Below are 21,166 nucleotides of genomic sequence, written 5' to 3'. Positions count from 1 at the left end.
CCCTTTATACATTTTTTAAATTTTGAGACAGGGTCTCATTAAGTTGCTAGGACCTCGCTAAGTGGCTGAGACTGGTTTTGAACTCTTCCTGCCTTGGTCTCCAGAGCCATTGGGATTACAGACATGTGCCATCAGTCAGACTTTCTCACCAATGTTAAAGGCTGTACAGTAATCCAACATACAGATTAATCATAATTTAACCCTAAGCATTTTGCCAGATTCCATTATACCCAATTCTAAAGTTTTGAGTTTCTTTATTGAGCACTTCAAATTATTTATAAAAAATAAAATTTCATGATTCACATACTCTTAGAGATTGCATTAGTTTCCTGAGGCTGCCATGACAAATTGGGTGGCTTAAAACAACAGAAATTTATATCCTCAGCTGTGTAGGACAGAAGTCTGAAATTAGGATGTTGGCAGAGTCATATTCCCTCTGAAGGTTCCAGGAAAGAATTCTTTCCGGCCTCTTCCTAATTTCAGGTGGCATCAATCCAACCTCTGTTTATACATTCATGTGGTCTTCTCCCCTCTGTGTCTCTGTATCCAAATCTTTCTTTTCTTTCTCTTATATAAACACTAGCCTTCTTTTCTCTGGGCACTGCCCATGGTACCTCCAATCCCATCTCTGAGGTGGCTACTGCTGACGGTTGGTGGTCTCTTCTCCAATCAGTTGCTGCCTGCACAGCTACTACCATTGCTGCTGCCTCCCCAAGGTCACCTGAAGGACTTCTTTCTGGATGCTGCTGCCCATGCAGCTGCACACACTGCTGCCCAGAAGCATATTGATGCTGCCCCCTAGAGATCGCCTTGGTAACACTTCCCTCACAGCTTCAGTTGCAGCCACCACTGCAGCCATTGCTGCAGACACTGTTTCAGCACCACTGTTGCTGACCCACCACCTGCTGCCACCAACCACCACCACTACCGCTGCTACCACTGCCTAGAGGACTGCTACTTGGGCAGTCTCCAGGTTTGGTTGCACAGGGCTGCAACCATCTTGGGGCGCTGACCAGGGCCTGGGGCCAGAGTACCAGCAGGTTTACCACCACAACAGCATGTGTCTGGGGACTCCAGCAGGGACCTGCAAGTCCAGTGCAGGGATGCCTATAGATTGGGAGGTGCCTGGGGTCTTCCTGCAGGAGCGCTGGTGGCCCCTGGCTTGCTGCTGAATCTCAGGCTTGCTCCTTTGCATGAGTGTATCCCTTGTGGTCTCTCTGCAAATAAGAGTAGCATTGAGGCTGGGGATGTGGCTCAAGCGGTAGTGCGCTCGCCTGGCATGCGTGCGGCCCGGGTTCGATCCTCAGCACCACATACAAAACAAAGATGTTGTGTCCGCCGATAACTAAAAAATAAATATTAAAATTCTCTCTCTCTCTCTTAAAAAAAAAAAAAAGAGTAGCATTGAGATCTTGGGACTGCACTGTATCTGAGCCTGAGGTATTGAAGCCCAGATTGGTGGGATAGTGACTGGATCTCTGAGGGCAGATCTGGGCCTGGTGATCCCATGAGATGTCAGAGACAGGGCTGACAAACTTTTGAATGCTGACAGAGACAGTTCGACTTTCCATCAAGATTTATTATATTTTACTTTCCTATTCACTAACATCTCTACCGTATTTGTATCTACCTATTGGGTGTTTTTTATGCATCAGTATATGGAGGACAAGGATATATGAATGGTGTTTTGCATTTTTGTTTTTATTTTTATATCTTTATTTTTTTTCTCTTAGTTTGTATTCTTCCTATCACTTATCTGTTTTCTTGGATTCTCTTTCCAACTTTTCTCCAACCAACAGCCAATCTCTGTTGGCTCCTCTTCCACTCATCCTGTGAATCTTTGCTTCTAGCTTCTCTCTTCCTCCCTTGCAAAATTGCGTACTATGCTACTTCTGTTCTCTTGTCCACCATTTGAAATTGTAAACTGTTTTAGCAAATTTTCTGTTTATACTATAGATAGTTAATTGAACTCATCATTTTGGCTTAATGTGAGAAAGCAGTAGACGCCTTAGTGGGAGCTATTAGGTTTAAGGCTATATATTGTTATACTGGGTACTGTTGTTATTGGTCTCACCATTAAAGGCAAGGAACTGGAAACCTTCAGGGACACTATAGATCTACCAGGTAGAATTTGTGCTGCCTTAGATCCATACTGCTAGATGGGAAAACACATGAACAACATGAAAAAACAAGGGAATAAAACGACCCAAACAAACCAAGATGCTCCAATGACAGAAGCCACTGATAACACAGTAGAAGAAATGTCCAAGAAGGAGTTCAGAATGCATATAAACTGATCTATGAATTAAAGGATAGTATAAGGAGTGAAATAAAAGAAAAAATACTGGAAGTGAGGGGCTGGGGCTGTAGCTCAGTGGTACAGAGCTTGCCTAGCATGTAAGAGGTGCTGGGTTTGATCCTTAGCACAACATAAAAATAAAAAAAATAAAGGCATTCTATCCATCTACAACTACAAAACATAAATAAATAAATAAAAATACAGGAAGTGAAAGATCACTTCAATAAAGAGTTAGAGATTGTGAAAAAAAACCAAGCAGAAATCCTCGAAATGAAGGAACTAATAAACCAAATTATAAATTGAATAGAAAACATCACCAACAGACTAGATCACGTGGAAGACAAAACCTCAGACAATGAAGATAAAATATATAATCTTGAAAGTAGAGTTGTCTATGCAGAGAGGATGAAAAGAAACCATGAACAGAACATGAGATAACATGAAAAGACCAAGAGTTATCAGAATTGATGAAAGAGCAGAGATACAAACCAAAGGAACAATCTTTTCAATGATATAATAGCAGAAAATTTCCCAAACCTTAAAAAATGGAATGGAAAAATCAAATATAAGAGGCTTACAGGACCCTAAATATATAAAATTACAGCAGACCCACACCAAGATACATTGTAATGAGAATGACTAATAAACAGAATAAAGATAAAATCTTAAAGGCTGTAAGAGAAAAAAATCAAATTATGTTTAGGGGGAAACCAATTTGGATCTCAACAGATTTCTTAATCCAGACCCTCAAAGCTAGGAGGCCCAGCATCATTCTAAATAGAGAGCAATTGAAAGCATTCCTTCCAAAAACTGGAACAAGGCAAGGATGTCCTCTTTTACCACTTCTATTCAACCTAATCCTTGAAACTCTAACCAGAGCCATTAGACAGAAGAAAGAAATTAAAGGAATACAAATAGGTTAAGAAGAACTGAAACTATCATTATTTGCTAATGACATGATTCTATATTTAGAAGATCCAAAAAATTCCACTAGAAAACTTCTAGAACTAATGAATGAATTTGGCAAAATAGCAGGATATAAAATCAACACCAATAAATTAAATGCATTCCTATACATCAGTGATGAATCCACTGAAAGAGAAATTAGGAAACTACCCCATTCACAATAGCCTCAAATAAAATAAAATACCTGGGAATCAATCTAACAAAAGAGGTGAGAGATCTCTAAAATGAAAACTAGAGAACTCTAAAGAAAGAAATTGAAGAAAACCTCAGAAGATGGAAAGATCTCCTATGCTTCTGGATAGGCAGAATTAATATTGTCAAAATGGCCATACTACCAAAAGCGTAATACAGATTTAATGCAATTCCTATTAAAATCCCAATGACATTCTTCATAGAAATAGAAAAAGCAATCATGAAATTTATTTGGAAAAATAAGAGACCCAGAATAGCCAAAGCAATCCTTAGCAAGAAAAGTGAAGTAGGAGGCATCACAATACCAGACCTTAAACTATACTGCAAAGCTACAGTAACAAAAATGACATGGTATTAGCACCAAACTAGACTTGTAGACCAATGGTACAGAATACAGGACTCAGAGACAAACCCACATAAATATGGTTATCTCATACTTGACAAAGGTGCCAAAAACATTCACTGGAGAAAAGATAGCCTATTTAACAAATGGTGATGGCAAAACTGGAAATCCATATGTAGTAAAATGAAATTAAACCTCTCACCCTACTCAAAAATCAACTCAAAGTGGGTCAGGCACTAGACCAGAGACCCTGTGCCTAATAGAAGAAAAAGTAGGCCCAATTCTTCACCATGTTGGCCAAGGATCTGACTTCCTTAACAAGACCCCTAAAGCATAAGAAGTAAAATCAGGAATCAATAAATGGGATGTATTCAAATTATAAAAGCTTCTTCTCAGAAAAGGAAATAATCAATAATGTGAGAAGAGAGCTTACAGAATTTGAGAAAATCTTTATCACATGTACCTCTGAAAAAGCATTAATCTCTAGGATATATAAAGAACTCAAAATAAATATATGAAAAAGTATTCAACATCTCTAGCAATCAGAGAAATGCAAATCAAAACTAATCTAAGATTTCATCTCACACTAATCAAATAATGGCAATCATCAAGAATATAGGCAACAATAAATGTTGGCGAGGATGTGGGAAAAAGGTGCACTCATACATTGCTGGTGGGACTGCAAATTGGTACAACCACCATGGAAAGAAGTATAGAGATTGCTCCGAAAACTTGGAATGGAACCTCTGTTTAACCTAACTCAGCTATCCCACTCCTCGGTTTATACGCAAAGGACTTAAAATCAGTATATATAGTAATGCAGCCATGTCAATCTTTAGAGCAGCTCAATTCACAATAGCTAAACTATAGAACTAATCTAGGTGTCCTTCAATAGATGAATGAATAAATAAAATGTGGTATATATATTCAATGGAATATTACTCAGCTTTAAAGAAGAATGAAATTATGGCATTTGCCAATAAATGGATGGAATTGGAGAATATCATGCTAAGTGAAATAAGCCAATCCCCAAAAGTCAAAGGCCAAATGTTTTCTCCAATATGTGGCTGCTAATTCACAATTAAGGGGGTGGGAAACTAGGGAAGAACAGAGTTACCTTAGATTAGGTGATTAGGTAGAGGGAAGGGAGGGGAGTGGAGGGGGGAAGGAAACATACAGATAGATATATATATATATATATATATATATATATATATATATATATATGCGACTGCATGACCAATGTGATTTTGTAACATGTACACTCAGAAAAATGAGAAATTATATCCCATCTATGTATATCAAAGTACATAAATGCATTCTACTGTCATGTATAACTAATTAAAACAAATAAAAAAATTTAAAAAAAGATACTAGCCTTAATTTAGGGCCCACCCTAATCCTATATAATCTCATCTTCATTTACAAAAACTCTATCCCTAATAAGACTGCATTCACAGGTTAGGACTTATCCTTTTATGGGACACAATCCAAGCCACTAAAGAGGTCATCTAGAAAATACAGAAATCTCTAGGATTTTAAAAGTAGAATAAATCCCACTGAATCCTTTCATAGATCTAAGGTACATAAGGGATTTTAGAAATGTTATTTTTCTTATATCTTGAAACATCTCACTAGTTCATGATTTTAGGAATGACTTCATCATTACTCATTAATTGCTCCTAGTATGTTAAAATAATTAAAATAAAAGTAAATAAAATAATTTACTAATTATAGAAGAATGATGGATGCTTAAGAAGATGTAATAGTGAGATAAACTATTACCACTTTATTGTCTTCAGTTTCCTTACACAAAATATTATGTCATATTTCAAGAAAGTTTAAGAAAAACCTGAATATACAATAACTAGACTTTTTGTAGCTTTCACAGAACACAATTGGAAATTCAGATATTTTATTTTTCATTAATAATACCAAAGAGAAAAAATGATAAAGAATAACACCCCAGTTATTAGACAAATCAGCAAGTGAATGCAAATAGACAGCAACAATCTATTCACTAATAAAGATGTTAAAATTAATTATGTAAGTGAAAACTCATATATGATGAGGCTTTGGATAATGGTTACCTAAATGAATTTTCTCAAGAACTGTTAAATGAACACCACTTTTCAAAGGACAAAAAAGTATTTTTCACCCAATTAGTTATTTGGCATCATGCAATAATTTTCAACAAGAACTTGGACCATACCATTTTAATAATGTGAATGCAAGTACCAGAAGTAATAAGGAAATAGAACTATTGAATATGTTTTGAAATATAAAGTCAAAATATTAAGCACAGGCTAGGTGCAGTGGTGCACACCTGAAATCCCAGCAATTTGGGTAGCTGAGGTAGGAGGACTGTAAATTGAGACTAGTAACTTAGTAACTTAGCCAGGCCCTAAGAAACTTAAAGAGAACCTGTCTCAAAATAAAAAATAAAATGACTGGGGATGTAGCTCAGGGTAAATCCATGGTTAAAAGAAAAAAAAAAAAAAGAAAGAAAGAAAGCTAGTATATTTTCCAGGTTCAGAATGGAAGTGATGAATAGTAAGTTGTATTGGCTGGGCTCACAGAGTCACTGGGGTGCTTTTAAAACCCAGAAATGTGAGGATGAAAATTTGAGCTTGTCAACATCAAGAAGTAAAATCACAACCCACAGAATGGGGAAAAATATTTCCAAATAACTTATCTGATAAGGGACTTGTATTCAGAATATGTAAAAAATTTTCATAACTCAATAACAAAAGACAACCATATTTTTTTAAAGAGAGAGTGAGAGAGGAGAGAGAGTGAGAGAGAGAATTTTTAATATTTATTTTTTAGTTCTCGGCAGACACAACATCTTTGTTGGTATGTGGTGCTGAGGATCGAACCCGGGCCGCACGCATGCCAGGCGAGCGCGCTACCACTTGAGCCACATCCCCAGCCCGACAACCATATTTTTAAAATGAGCCAAGAATTTATACAGACATTTCTCCAAAGAAGAAACAGATGGCCAATAAGCACATGAAAAGATGCTCAACATCATTAGGGAAATGCAAATCCAATCCACAGTGAAATATTATTTCATACCTCCTAGAATAGATATAATAAAAAAAGACATATGTGGGGAATGGTGGCACATGCTTGTAATCTCAGCTACTTGGAAAGCTGAGGCAGGAGGATCTCAAGTTTGAGGCTAGCCTGGGCAACTTAGAAAGCTCTGTCTAAAAATAAGAAGTGTGGGGATTTAGCTCAGTGGTAGAATGCCCTGAGTTAAATCCTTTGTAACGGGGTAGAAATAAAAGACAGACAATAATTATGTATTGGCAAGGATGTAGAGAAACTGGAAGTTTTATATATTGTAGGTGGGACTGTAAAATGGAGCAGCTACTGGGAAAATAGTCTAGGAGTTGCTCATAGTTACAAATCAAGTTAACATATAACCCAGAAATTCCCCTCCTAGCTATGTATCCAAGAGGAGTAAAAACATGTCCTCACAAAATATTCTACTTCAATGTTCACAGCAGTATTACTCATCATAGCTCAAAAGGAGAAAGAATCCAAATGCTCATTATCTGGTAAGTGGAATAAACAAAATATGATACACTCATGTAATGGAATGTTATTTGTCAATAAAAAGGAATGAAGTACTGACTCATGCTACAACATGGATGAATTTTGAAAAAATTACCTAACAAATTATGAGATTGTGTTACTCCATCTATATCAAATATCCAGAATAGGCAAATTTGTAAAGAAAATTGATTAGTGACTCCTACTAAGCATAGGATAGGGAGTGGTTGCTAATGGGAATAAGTTTCTTTTGAGGGTGGTAAAAATATTCTAAAATTATTATAGTGATTTTTTTAACAACTGCAAAAATGAGAAAACCCACTGAATTGTACAATTTAGATTTGTGAATTCTATATTATGTAAATTATTTCTCCATAAAGCAGTATAAAAATTACTACTAGATTTACTATCTTTAAGTTCTTACAAAATTCCTAATAAAGTTGATTTTTACTACCCCTTTAGTTTTACTTCTCTATTTATTCATGTGATGACTTTAAAATATTTGTTAAATAAGATCATAAGCTGCAGATGGTAAATGTCAATGACTATTTTTCTTGGTTTACTGTGGGTTAACCATTTTTTTTTGAAAGAACATTTAGATTATTAGAAATTTTTTACTATTATAAATAAAACTGCTTTCAACATTTTTATTTATAAATCTCTGTACAGTTATCAGATAATCATGTTAAGAAAAAAAAATCCCAGAAATGAAATTCTGTGAAAAAAAGTATTCCTCCAGAAAGACTGTACCAATTTATACTTTGAACAACAATGTTCAAGAATATTAGTTTTAACTTGAAATATTCCTGTTTATGGCTTAGTACAAAACAAAAACCAAATCATCACTGCTGAAAAGAAAGAGAAAAAGAGGAAAAAAAGAAACAATAAATAATTCTTTCAAATACATGAGGCTGATACTCTCATTCTGTTTTTAATTGATAAAAATAGGATATTTTATTACATTTATTAAAAGGATTTGCAATTTAGAGCATTACTGACTCTCAGAATGAGCTTTCCACTTATAAGAATTCAAAGAAAACATAAGTTTTCCATTTAAAAAAAAAAAAGCTGGGTGTGGTGGCATACACCTGTAATCTGAGTGACTTGGGAGGCTGAGGTAAGAGGATCACAAATTTGAGGTGAGCCTCAGCAACTCAATGAGGCCCTAAGCAACTTACTTAGACCCTGTCTCAAAATAAAAAAATAAAAAGGGCTGGAAATGTGGCTCAGTGGTTAGGAGCTCCTGGATTCAATCCCTGAAACAAGCAAACAAACAAAACTGTGTGTGTGTGTGCGTAGCTAAATCTACTGAGAGGTAATCAAAAGCAGTAACTGCCCTTGACCAACCCCAGTAGTAGAAAGTATATCCAGTGATCAAATCTTGGTTTCCAATAAAAGAAACCATGGTCCTTAGAGAAATGGCTGATTTTAGGGCCAGGGTAGGTAAAACAAACCTGGAAAAACTGCCCAAACTTGGAAATAACAAAGATGTCCTTTAACTGGTAAATGGATAAACTGTGTTACCTATGGATAACAGAATATTATTTGGTGCTAAAAAAAATGTACTATCAAGCAATTAAAAGACAGGGAAGAACTTTAAATTAATATTACTTCCCTAAGAAAACAATGCTAACCTGAAAAGGCTAGATACTAAATTTCCAACTACATAACAGAACAGAAAAGGCAAAGCTACTGAGACACTGAAAAGATCAATGGTCCTAGGGATTAGGAAGGAGGGATGACTAGGTAGAGGAGAGAGAATTTTTAGAGTAGTGAAATTATTATGTACAATACTATAGAGGCAGATACATGCCATTACAGATTTGTCAAAATGCACAGAATTTACAACTCCAAGAGTAAACTCTAATGTGAACTTACAGACTTAGGGTGATAATGATGTGTTAGTGTATATATGACAACTCTTGAAAGAAAAGAGAGAAGCAGTTGAGGATGGAGCAAAGCGAAAGAAAGGAAAGAAAACAATGCTTAAAGGTAAGCAAACCTAAGAAACAATAACAAAACAACAACAAACTGGGGCATCCTGTGACATCAGAGAATAAGGAAGTATTGACAGGATAGACGAATGCCAAAGGGACACAAGAGTCAATCTGCATGAGTTTTCAATAATTAAAAGTGAAAATGGCTTAAGCAACAAAGTAAATAACACAGTACTGAATGATAACCCAACTATAAAATAAATATACATGAGTCCATTCTGATGTAAATGAACTTAATAAACAAAAGTGAGAAGATAACCAGTCTTCCATACAGAATTTCAAATATTCCCCCTCTACAAATTGGCAGTTAATTCCATCTCCCACCCTCCAATTCCCATCCCCAGTGAGAGGAGATAAGACCTAGAGACTTATTTCCACAGAATAAAGTATTTTCAGGGGAGAAACAAAACAAACACTACTGCAAGTAAGTAAGGTATCACCATATGTATATCACATATTCCTTGAGACGATGAGAAGAACACTTTGTCTTTGTGGCATTCTTTCCAAAAACCAAAATAACTTCAGTCTAATCATGAGAAAAATAAAGAAACCCAAATTAGGGTACATTCAACAAACAGGTCATAAAGAAGAAGATTGAGAAACTGTCACAGATTGGAAGAGACTTGGGCAACAAGAGAGCTAAGCTTTATATGGTTCCCTGAACTGAATCCTGGAAAAGAGAAGGATGATATTAATAGAAAGACTGGTGAAATCTAAATAAAGTCTGGCATTTAGTTACTAGTTACTAGTAATGTACTAATAATGGGTTCTCAGTTTTGACAGATGCACCATGGTAATGGGGGAAAGTGGGTAGGGGGTACTATATAAAATGTGTACTACCTCTACAACTTTTGAATGTTATCTAAAATTATTCTGAAACAGAATGCTTACTTTAAAAACTTTTTAAAAATTAACTTCAAAATGGAGCCTTAAACCCACCAAACTAACATAGATGACCTTTTGGAAAATGCTAACCTTCTAAATTTAACTACCATTTATACCATTTTAAAAGTCTTTTAAAATAAAATTAAACAAAAAACAAAGCTGAGGGGAAAAGGACCAACAATCTCTTACTACATATTAAATCATGCATTATTCAGAAACATGATATACTTTATATTAATAGTCCCAGAACTATGTTTATTAAACTAGGAACATATGACTGACATTATCAGAAAAACCTCATAACACATTATAAAAATAAGACCTAATAATTCACCAGTTTAATACTCTGTTAAGTTTCACTGTACCCTCTTTTGTAGTTCAGGTCACTTTGCTGGAAAAGAGGCATGTTTAATATATTCAAATATCACACTAAAGAAATAAGTATTTGGTAAATTTACATCTTCCCCTGTTATAATATTTCTGGTTATCAACAGGGTACCTTATAAAGAAATGAATACTGAAAGGTGGTTAAAAAAAGTTATCCAAACACTGGACATAAAGCAAAAAGGTAGACAGCTTTTAAAAAGTGATTTCTGGGACTAGAGTTGTGGCTCAGTGGTATAGTGCTCTCCTGGCATATGCGAGGCGCTGAGTTTGATCCTCAGTACCACATAAAAATAAATAAACAAAATAAAGGTATAAAAAGTGACGTCTTTCAAATTAAAGAGCTTTTGCACAGAAAAGGAAGCAAATAGGAATGTGAAGAGAGAACCTACAGAAAGGGGGAAAACCTTTGCTAATTACTGTTCTTACAGAGGATTAATATCTAGAATATATAAGGAACTCAAAAAACTTTACACCAAAAAATTAAATAACCCAATTAATAAATGAGTAAGTGAATTAAACAGACACCTCTGCAAAGATACAAATGACCACAAATATATGAAAAAATGTTCAATATCATTAGTAATTAGGGAAATGCAAATCAAAACTACACTGAGCTGGACAAAGTGGCACACGCCTATAATTCCAGCAGCTCCAGAGGCTAAGTCAGGAGGATCTAGAGTTCAAAGTCAGCCTCAGCAATAGCATAGTGCTAAGCAACTCAGTGGGACCCTGTCTCTAAATAAAATACAAAATAGAGCTGGAGATATAGTTCAGTGGTCTAGTGGCCCTGAGCTCAATCCCCAGTGCTTAAAAAAAACAAACAAAACCTACACTGAGATTTCATCTCACACCAATCAGAATTGCAGTAATCAAGAATACAAATAATGATGAATGCTGGAGAGGATGTGGAAAAAAAGAACATTCTTACACTGTTGGTTAGATTGTAAATTAATACAAGCGCTATGAAAATCAGTATGGAGGTTCCTCAAAAGATTAGGCATAGAACCACCATATGAACCAGCTATACCACTCTTTGATATTTAATCTGAAGAATTAAAGTCAGTGATACAGTGATACATGCATACCCATGTTTACAGCAGCAAACAGCCAAACTAAGCAACCAGCCTAGATGTCGATCAACTAATAAATGAATAAAGAAAATGCAGTGAATATATATACACAATGGAATTTATCCAGTCCTAAAGTAAAATGAAATTGTTATTTGTAAGAAAATGGATGGAATTAAAAACCATTATGTTAAGCAAAATAAATTAAACTCAGAAGGTTAAAGGTTGTATGTTTTTTCTCATCTGCAGCAGCTAGAGAGAAAAAGGTGAAGAAAGGTAGGGGTGGATCTCATGAAAATCCAAGGGATCAGAAGAGGAAAGGGAGCTGGGGAAGGAGGTGTGGAGGGAGAGGGGAAGTACTGGTGGTGATACTGGTCAAATTATATTGTTATACTGTGTATTGTGTGCACAAAGGAATATGTAACAACAAATCCCATTGTTAATTGATACAACTAATGCACCAATTAAAAAATGTGGAGGCAAAACAGCAATGTCCTTTCAATATGATGTGGGGATTCACACCCATTCAAAGGTTATTTAATCACTTAGGGGAATGTACATGCTCTATTCTTCTACTTATTACTAATTAAATATTCTAGATTAAGTGAAGCTACTTGTTAACTTAAAGTTTTATCCTTTAGAGTTGAAAGCCATTTCTTTCAGGGAGAAGAGATGATCCCCATGGCTAGGATCTACTGGTCTGTAGGACATCAACCAGTTTGTAACTAATTTAGAAATCTTATTCCACCAGATGTTAAATTGCCTATGAATATGGAGTTCCTTAGGTGCTATTTGGAACAGCCTACTTCATTGTTCCCTAAGCAATTAACTAATTAAATAAAGTCTTTGATACATGTTCACTTATATTTGTATCAGTGATGGTTTTAATTTTTAAAAATTATACTTTCACAGGCATAAGAAGCTTTCTAAGATATGACTGACATCACCTTACCGACTATCAGCCAGCCCTGCAAATCCTAGTCTTGTAGAGCTATTATGATAACAATTTTTCTGGATAGTAATCTGGTAAAACTACATGGAATTATCAAATAACTTCTGTCTCAAAGATAAAGTAAAAAACAATTTAAGTATATGTTATTTTCTCTTTTTTTTCAATATGAAGTTTTTTTTTTTTTGGTTGTTCACAACTTTACAAAGCTCTTGACATATCATACTTCATACATTAGATTGAAGTGGGTTATGAACCCCCAATTTTACCCCAAATGCAGATTGCAGAATCACGTCGGTTACATATCCACAATTTTACATAATGCCCTATTAGTAATTGTTGTATTCTGCTACCTTTCCTATCCCCTACTATCCCCCCTCCCCTCCCCTCCCTTCTTCTCTCTCTACCCCATCTACTGTAATTCATTTCTCTCGTTGTTTATTTTCCCATTCCCCTCCCAACCTCTTATATGTAATTTTGTATAGCAATGAGGGTCTCCCTTCATTTCCATGCAATTTTCCTCATCTCTCCCTTTCCCTCCCATCTCATGTCACTGATGGATGTTACTCTTTTCTTCCTACTCTTCCTCCCTGCTCTGTTCATATTTGCTCTCATTATATCAAAGAAGACATTTGGCATTTGTTTTTTAGGGATTGGCTAGCTTCACTAAGCATAATCTGCTCTAGTGCCGTCCATTTCCCTGCAAATTCTATGATTTTGTCATTTTTTATTGCTGCATAGTACTCCATTGTGTATAGATGCCACATTTTTTTTATCCATTCATCTACTGAGGGGCATCTGGGTTGGTTCCACAGTCTAGCAATTGTGAATTGTGCTGCTATGAACATCGATGTGGCAGTATCCCTGTAGCATGCTCTTTTAAGGTCTTCAGGGAATAGTCCAAGAAGGGCAATAGCAGGGTCAAATGGTGGTTCCATTCCCATCTTTCCCAGGAATCTCCAAACTGCTTTCCAAATTGGCCGCACCAATTTGCAGTCCCACCAGCAATGTACAAGTGTACCCTTTTCTCCACAACCTCTCCAGCACTTGTTGTTGTTTGACTTCATAGTGGCTGCCAATCTTACTGGAGTGAAATGGTATCTTAGGGTGGTTTTGATTTGCATTTCTCTGACTGCTAGAGATGGTGAGCATTTTTTCATGTACTTGTTGATTGATTGTATATCCTACTCTGAGAAGTGTCTGTTCAGGTCCTTGGCCCATTTGTTGATTGGGTTATTTGTTATCTTATTGTCTAATTTTTTAAGTTCTTTGTAAACTCTGGATATTAGGGCTCTATCTGAAGTGTGAGGGGTAAAGATTTGTTCCCAGGATGTAGGCTCCCTATTTACCTCTCTTATTGTTTCTCTTGCTGAGAAAAAACTTTTAAGTTTAATTAAGTCCCATTTGTTGATTCTTGTTGTTAACTCTTGTGACTTAAGAAATTTATCGATGTCTTCACTATCTTCTATTTTGTTGGAATATAGGTTTTCAAAATAATTTCTAATTGTCTTCTGTATTTCTGTAGCATCTGTTGTGATGTTGCCTTTTTCGTCCCATATGTTAGTAATTTGAGTTCTCTCTCTTCTTCTCTTCGTTAGCATGGCTAAAGGTCTGTCGATCTTATTTATTTTTTCGAAGAACCAACTTTTAGTTTTGTTAATTTTTTCAATAGTTTCTTTTGTTTCAATTTCATTGATTTCTGCTCTGATTTTAATTATTTCTAGCCTTCTGCTACATTTGCTGTTGTTTTGCTCTTCCTTTTCTAGGGCTTTGAGATGAAGTGTGAGCTCATTTATTTGTTGGTTTTTTCTTTTTTTGAGGAATGACCACCAGGCGATGAATTTTCCTCTTAAAACTGCTTTCATTGTGTCCCATAGATTCCGATATGTTGTGTCTGTATTTTCATTTATCTCTAAGAATTTTTTGATTTCCTCCTTTATGTCTTCTGTAACCCATTGATCATTCAGTAACATATTGTTCATTTTCCATGTGATGTAGGATTTTTCCTTCCTTCTTTTATCATTGATTTCCAGTTTCATTCCATTATGATCAGATAAAATGCATGGTATTATCTCCACCCCTTTATATTTACTGAGGGTTGCCCTATGGCATAATATATGGTCTATTTTTGAGAAGGATCCATGTGCTGCTGAGAAAAAAGTATATCTATTTGATGATGGTTGATATATTCTATATATGTCAGTTAAGTTTAGGTTATTGATTGTGATATTGAGTTCTATAGTTTCTTTATTCAATTTTTGTTTGGAAGATCTGTCCAATGGTGAAAGAGGTGTGTTGAAGTCACCCATAATTATTGTGTTGTGGTCTATTTGATTCTTGAACTTGAGGAGAATTTGTTTTATGAATGTTGCAGCACCATTATTTGGTCCATAAATATTGATAATTGTTGTCTTGTTGGTGAATGGTTCCTTTTAACAGTATATAATGACCTTCTTTATCCCTTTTGATTAACTTAGTCTTGAAGTTGATTTTATTCGATATGAGGATGGCCACTCCTGCTTGCTTACGAGAACTGTGTGCGTGGTATATTTTTTCCCATCCTTTCACTTTCAGCCTGTGTATGTCTTTTCCAATCAGATGTGTCTCCTGGGGGCAGCATATTGTTGGATTTGTTTTTTAATCCATGATACCAGCCTATGTTGCTTTATTGGAGAGTTTAGGCCATTAACATTCAGAGTTACTATTGATATATGGTTTGAACTTCCATCCATGTTTGATTGTTTATCCTTTTTTAAAAAAAAAAAATTAGTTTGTTTTTCCGTGATTATCTTTCCCCTCGCCCTCTATCTTTACTGAGGCACCTCCCACTGATGGTTTTGGTTATTGTTTTTCATTTCTTCCTCGTGTAGTGTTTTGCTCAAAATGCTTTGCAATGCTGGTTTTCTGGCTGCAAATTCTTTTAACTTTTGTTTATCCTGAAAGATCTTTATTTTTTTTTGTCATACCTGAAGCTTAATTTTGCTGGATACAGAATTCTTGGTTGGCATCCTTTGTCTTTCAGTGTTTGAAATACATTGTTCCATGACCTTCTTGCTTTCAGTGTCTGTGATGAAAAGTCCGTTGTTAACCATATTGGTTTACCCCTAAATGTAATCTGTCTCCTTTCTCTTGTAGCTTTTAATATTTTCTCTTTGTTCTGTATATTGGATATCTTCATAACAATGTGTCTTGGCGTTGGTCTACTGTGATTTTGTGTGCTCGGTGTCCTGTATGCATCTTCAATTTGTATATCTGTTTCCTTTTTTATTTCTGGAAAGTTTTCTGTAATTATTTCATTCAGCAGGTTTCTCATTCCCTTGGTTTGAATCTCTGTACCCTCTTCTATCCCGATGACTCGTAAGTTTGGTTTCTTCATGTTATCCCATAGCTCTTGGATGTTTTTCTCGTGTTTTTTTACCAGCCTTTCTGAGTTGGCTAGACTCTTTTCAAGATGGTATATTTTGTCTTCATTATCTGACGTTCTGGTTTCTACTTGCTCCACTCTGTTAGTGATACTCTCAATTGAGTTTTTAATTTGGTTTATCGTTTCCTTCATTTCTAGAATTATTGTTTGATTATTTTTTATAATCTCTATCTCCTGATAAAGATGCTTAACTTCTTCTTCTAGCTGTTTATGTAATTCATTCTCAATGTGTTCTCTCGCTGCTTGAATTTGCTGTCTTGTATCCTCTTTAAGATTCCATTCCATCTGTCTAAGGTGTCCCTTGAGGTCTTTATATGACCATTTTTCTGATGACTCTAGGTCCTCCTGAATATTTAGGCTGTCCTGCATTGTTTGTACTCCTTTTCTTCCTTGTTTCTTGAAGCTGCTCATGTTGCTTCTTGTTCTGTTTGACTGCTGAGTTACTGTTTATTCCTATAAATTTATTTGATGCTTGGGAGGAAAGGTATTAGAAGGGAAGGGAAGAAGTCACTAAGGAGAATGAGAGTAGGCAGGTAGAATTCAAGGGAGGGGGGATAAGAAAAATGAAAAGACAAAAGAAGAAAGAAATAGGAACTAAAAAAGAACAAAAATTTTAAAAAATAATAATAATAATTAAAAAATATTAAAATTAAAGCTAGAAGAGAAAGAAGAAGAAAAAAGAAAAAAAAACAAGATAGAAAAATGAAGATGAAAGAAAAACCCCAATCAAAAAAAAAAAAAAACTAATAAATGCCGTCTTAGAGTTTGATTAACTTCTCTTCCACTAGGTGGCGGGTCAAGTCTATCCAGTCAGTACGCGGGAACCAATCACTGTGCAGCAGCTCCTCCCAGACTGGGCGAGTCTCCAATCTTGAGTGCCTATGGCCTCCTCTTGTGTCCAATCACTTCCACTTTTCCTCTAGCCAGGCCCCTCTCACCACAATACTGGCTACAGGCCGGGTCTGCTGCTCCCGGGAGCCCTGTTTTCATGAACGACTGAGCTCACTCCTCCAGATTGCCATTCCCTCAGACCCTAAGTTTGTAGAGCTTGGGACTGAGAATCCTCAGCGAATTTTACTTGCGCTCTGGTAGCTACACCCCCGTAGCTGGTGCAAGAGACCTCAGCAGTCAGCCCTGGCGGGAGCGGCAGTCCCACACCACCTCTGCCTCCCTCGGGCTGGCTGTAGCACTCACGGGAGAGTTGGGAAGGGCCCTTAAGGTTTCCCTGATGCGTGGAGAGGGAAAGCCAGGGGTCCACACACCTGTAGCAGCAGGCTTCAATGAAGTTATCTCCTCCGCCGCAGCCCTGAGACACCAGCCCTCCGCCACAGTGGTGTCCCCCGCAAACGGCGACAGTTCGCCTCCCCCTGCCGGGCGACCAACGCCACGGGCGGGTCCCCCTGTCTTTCCCAAGCCCCGCCTGGACCCTGCGGCCACTACCCACGAAGGCCCAGCAGGCATCCACCTCCGTAGGATGAGAAGGGCTGACCAGCCGCCTCAGCCGGATGGCTTAATGCTGAGTCGCAGCTGTCTGTCTCAGCTTTTCAGACGCGGCGGGGTGCGGAGCAGGGAGAGGCTTACTCACATCCCGCCGCCATCTTCCTCTTCTCGCTGTTTCGGGATGATGGTGGGGTGCTGGCTCGCTCTCTTCGGTGTGTCTTAGCCTCGGGCTCCCGCGCTTCTCTCTGCCGCGGCCTCCACAGCCAGCGCTGCCCTAGTCGCTCTCTCCGCCCCCGGTGTTCCCCCAATATGAAGTTTTTAACACTAGGCTTCAAGAGTGCTTGCTTAGCATGTGTGAGGAAGCCCTGGGTTTGATCCCCAGCACTGTAATCCCAGCAACTCAGAAGGCTGAGGCAGGAGGACCACAAGTTCAAAGCCAACCTCAGCAACTTAGTGAGGCCCTAAGCAACTTAACAAGACCCTGTCTCTAAATAAAAATAAAAAGGGCAGAGTGTTGAGAGCCACAGCCGAAGGGGCCCCAGCAAACTTCCAGCTCAAGTATATGTTATTTTCAAGATCATCTTTGTTCTACCCTTGACTTTCCATCCTGCCCTAAAGTATGTATAGATATAAACATGCAGTCTATTTTATTACATTTCCCTTAAGTTTTTTCACTTGTGCATTTTTAAACAATGGGGAACACAAAGATTCTTTTCACTCAAGCTATTTTCTGAAAAGACTATTAAGGCCCAATCCCTATTTCAGAAAACAAAGATTCATATAGGAAAAGCAGTACTTATTGGTCAACATTAAGAAACTACTTACAACTGGGTATGGTAGCTAAATGCCTGTAATCCCAGCTACTCAAGAGGCTGAAGCTGGAGGATCCCAAGTTCAAGGGAAGCCTCAGTCATTTAGTGAGGCTATAAACAACTTGATGAGACCCTGTCTCAAAATAAAAAAATTTTAAAAGTTCAGTGGTAAAGTGCCCATGAGTTCAATTTCAATACCAACAAAACAAAATAACCTCCCTCCAAAAAAGGAAAGAAATAAACTATAATCACAGAACATAAGATTTAGACAGGATTTTAAAGATCTTCTTGCTTAATCCCTTGTTTTAAGAAAAGGAAGTTGAGCCCAAAGAAATACAATGATTTTCTAGAGGGCTGACAGTGACTAAAATTAATTTTTTTGATCTTATTTTAAAGACTTGTTAATTGGTCTCACAATGGATCCATGGGTAAATTCTCTTTATTTAAACCACTTGTTGAAAAAAAAAAAAATGCTTCCTTCTATCTGTTTCAGGTACCTTTCTTTTTCTAAGTCAAACAGCTTAATACCTGATTCAGGTATGAATTATGAACTGTTCTTATTTCCAATACATATTATTAATTTTACTTAAAGTCTGATTACATGGATTAGTAAAAAGAAAAAAATCCCAAATTCACATTTTCAGTGTTCTATATTTACTAAAAACAAAAGTCTAGACTAATGTGGATTTTTTTTTTAAACCAAGAACCCTGGATTTTGTCAAACTGTCAATCTAAATATACTTTTGGTAAATTCAAGTAGAGTATAAAGGCTAATTCCAATTTTTAGGTATGAGCACTGGGAAGGGAAGCACTATTTTCCCATCACCCAAACCACTATCAGCACAAGGAAAATAGAAAATAAAATTCTGTACCCTGACATCACTTCTAGATGAAGTTGTCCTGATACAGTTAAGAAAGCAGGAACATTGAAGAAATTCTCCTCAGGTAACTTTATTTTGCTTGAAGGCTGCAAAGGAAAAACATAAGCCACAGAAAGCTATTACATATTTTGCTTTACTTTTCACATTTACACACATGCCAGAACTAAAAATCAGTGCAATTTAACCTATGCAAGGACTGATCATTCTCAAGAAAATAAAGGTGGTTCTCAGCACGTATCTAAAAGAGAAAATGCCTATTTAGAAAATACGAAAGTCACGTAAATTTTGCCCCATATTTTTAAAACACAAAAACCAAGGGATGAGGTACCTTTGTTATAAAGTATACTTCTCCATAAAAAGTGATTCTGATTAAGGGGCAAACCAAGGCTAGAGTTTCTAAATTTATAATTTTAAATGCAAAGAATTACATAATTTCTCCAACTTCTAACCTACAGCTGAGGCTTAATTTTCTCAAGGGAATAGCCTTTGGAACACATTTTATTAAGACAGTGACAGTGCTTTTAACACAGATTTTTGTTAACACATTATAAAGTTATAAACAAATTACAATCAACCCTTTGTATCTACAAGTTCTGCATTTGCAGATACAGCCAACCTCAGATTGAAAATATTCAGAAAAAGAAAAACTTTCATCTGTTCTGAATGCATACAATTTTTCCTTGTCATCATCCCCCACACAGTACAGTTTAATAATTATTTACAGGGGCTGGGGATGTGGCTCAAGCGGTAGCGCGCTCGCCTGGCATGCTTGCGGCCCGGGTTCAATCCTCAGCACCACATACCAACAAAGATGCTGTGTCTGCCGAGAACTAAAAAATAAATATTAAAAATTCTCTCTCTCTCTCCTCTCTCACTCTCTCTTAAAAAATAACATTTACATAGCTTTTACATTACATTAGGTGTCATAAGTAATTAAGAAATGATTTAAAGTATATGGAGGACGTGCATGGGTAATAAGTGAATGTATGCTATATTTTTATATAAAGAACATGAGCATTTTCAGATTTTGGTATTCTGGGGTCTTGGAATCAATCAATGGCACACTGATACCTAGGGATTAAGCTCTATTAAATATTCATTGCAGTTAAGAAGCAGAAATAATGTAACCCAATCTTTAAAGGATACAATGAGCAATTAGGCATTTATAAACTTTTATGTAGAGAAAATGATTATTCCATTTGAAAAAGGTAATAAACAAGCCAGCCAACATTTATAAGAGGTATGCTTAGAAACAAAGCTATTTTGGGGTCCAAGTACAATTTAAACAATATAGTTAAGAAAACTTCTGAATCAAGTTTATTACTATCATACTACTTTTTTGGAAGAAAGCAAAATTTTCTAATCTCATATTTTAAACTGCACATTTATTTGAAAGTGTTTTAGTGTAACAGTGAAGTTATCATACAATAAAGTCAATTTTAAGTATGTAATAGAAAACGTAGGACTCCTTTGAATACACTTAACACCAAACATTAAATTATGGAAACACATGAAATAAAGGTATCATTTAATTTCATTGGCTATTCTAAAACTATTGCATATTAAGTGTAGATGTGTGAGTTTAAATAAGAAATGTACAGTTAAAATTACCAATTGAAAATTTTCATTTTATTTTTTCAAACTTACTTTGCTATTGACCCTAGAGATCCTATACATAAATTATTTTTTAAAAGTCCATCTTTGGGCTGGGGATGTAGCTCAGTGGCAGAGTGTTTGTCTAGCACATACTAGATTCTTGGGTTCAATCTGTAGAATTTCAAATAACAACAAAAAACTTTAGATCCCATTAATGATGAAAGAATATTGTTTTCAAGGACTTATATACTCAAGACTAATTGACCTCAAAATAAAAGCTATGTTCTGTGTTATTTCATAACTAATTATTCACTGAAGAACTGCTTTCCAAATAAGGTTCCAAAAACTTTGTAAGTCTATAATACCC

The 21,166-nt window shown here is 36.2% G+C and overlaps 1 protein-coding gene across 4 annotated transcripts in view; it reads right to left on the bottom strand.

Annotated features, from left to right (window-relative positions):
* The window catches only part of LOC308642398 (asparaginyl-tRNA synthetase-like), an 88,045-nt gene extending 68,760 nt beyond the window's left edge, over positions 1-19,285 (bottom strand). For all 4 annotated transcript variants that reach the window (XM_081281275.1, XM_081281277.1, XM_081281273.1 and 1 more), the window contains exon 1: positions 19,195-19,285. In XM_081281275.1, the coding sequence (XP_081137401.1) occupies positions 19,195-19,202 (8 nt within the window). In that variant the 5' untranslated portion in view covers positions 19,203-19,285. The remainder of the gene's footprint in view (positions 1-19,194) is intronic.
* Positions 19,286-21,166: the final 1,881 nt, after the last annotated feature.

This window comes from Spermophilus citellus (assembly GCF_964194105.1).
Source record: "Spermophilus citellus genome assembly, chromosome: 2".
Taxonomy (NCBI): domain Eukaryota; kingdom Metazoa; phylum Chordata; class Mammalia; order Rodentia; family Sciuridae; genus Spermophilus; species Spermophilus citellus.
This window is presented reverse-complemented; position numbering and strand designations above follow the sequence as displayed.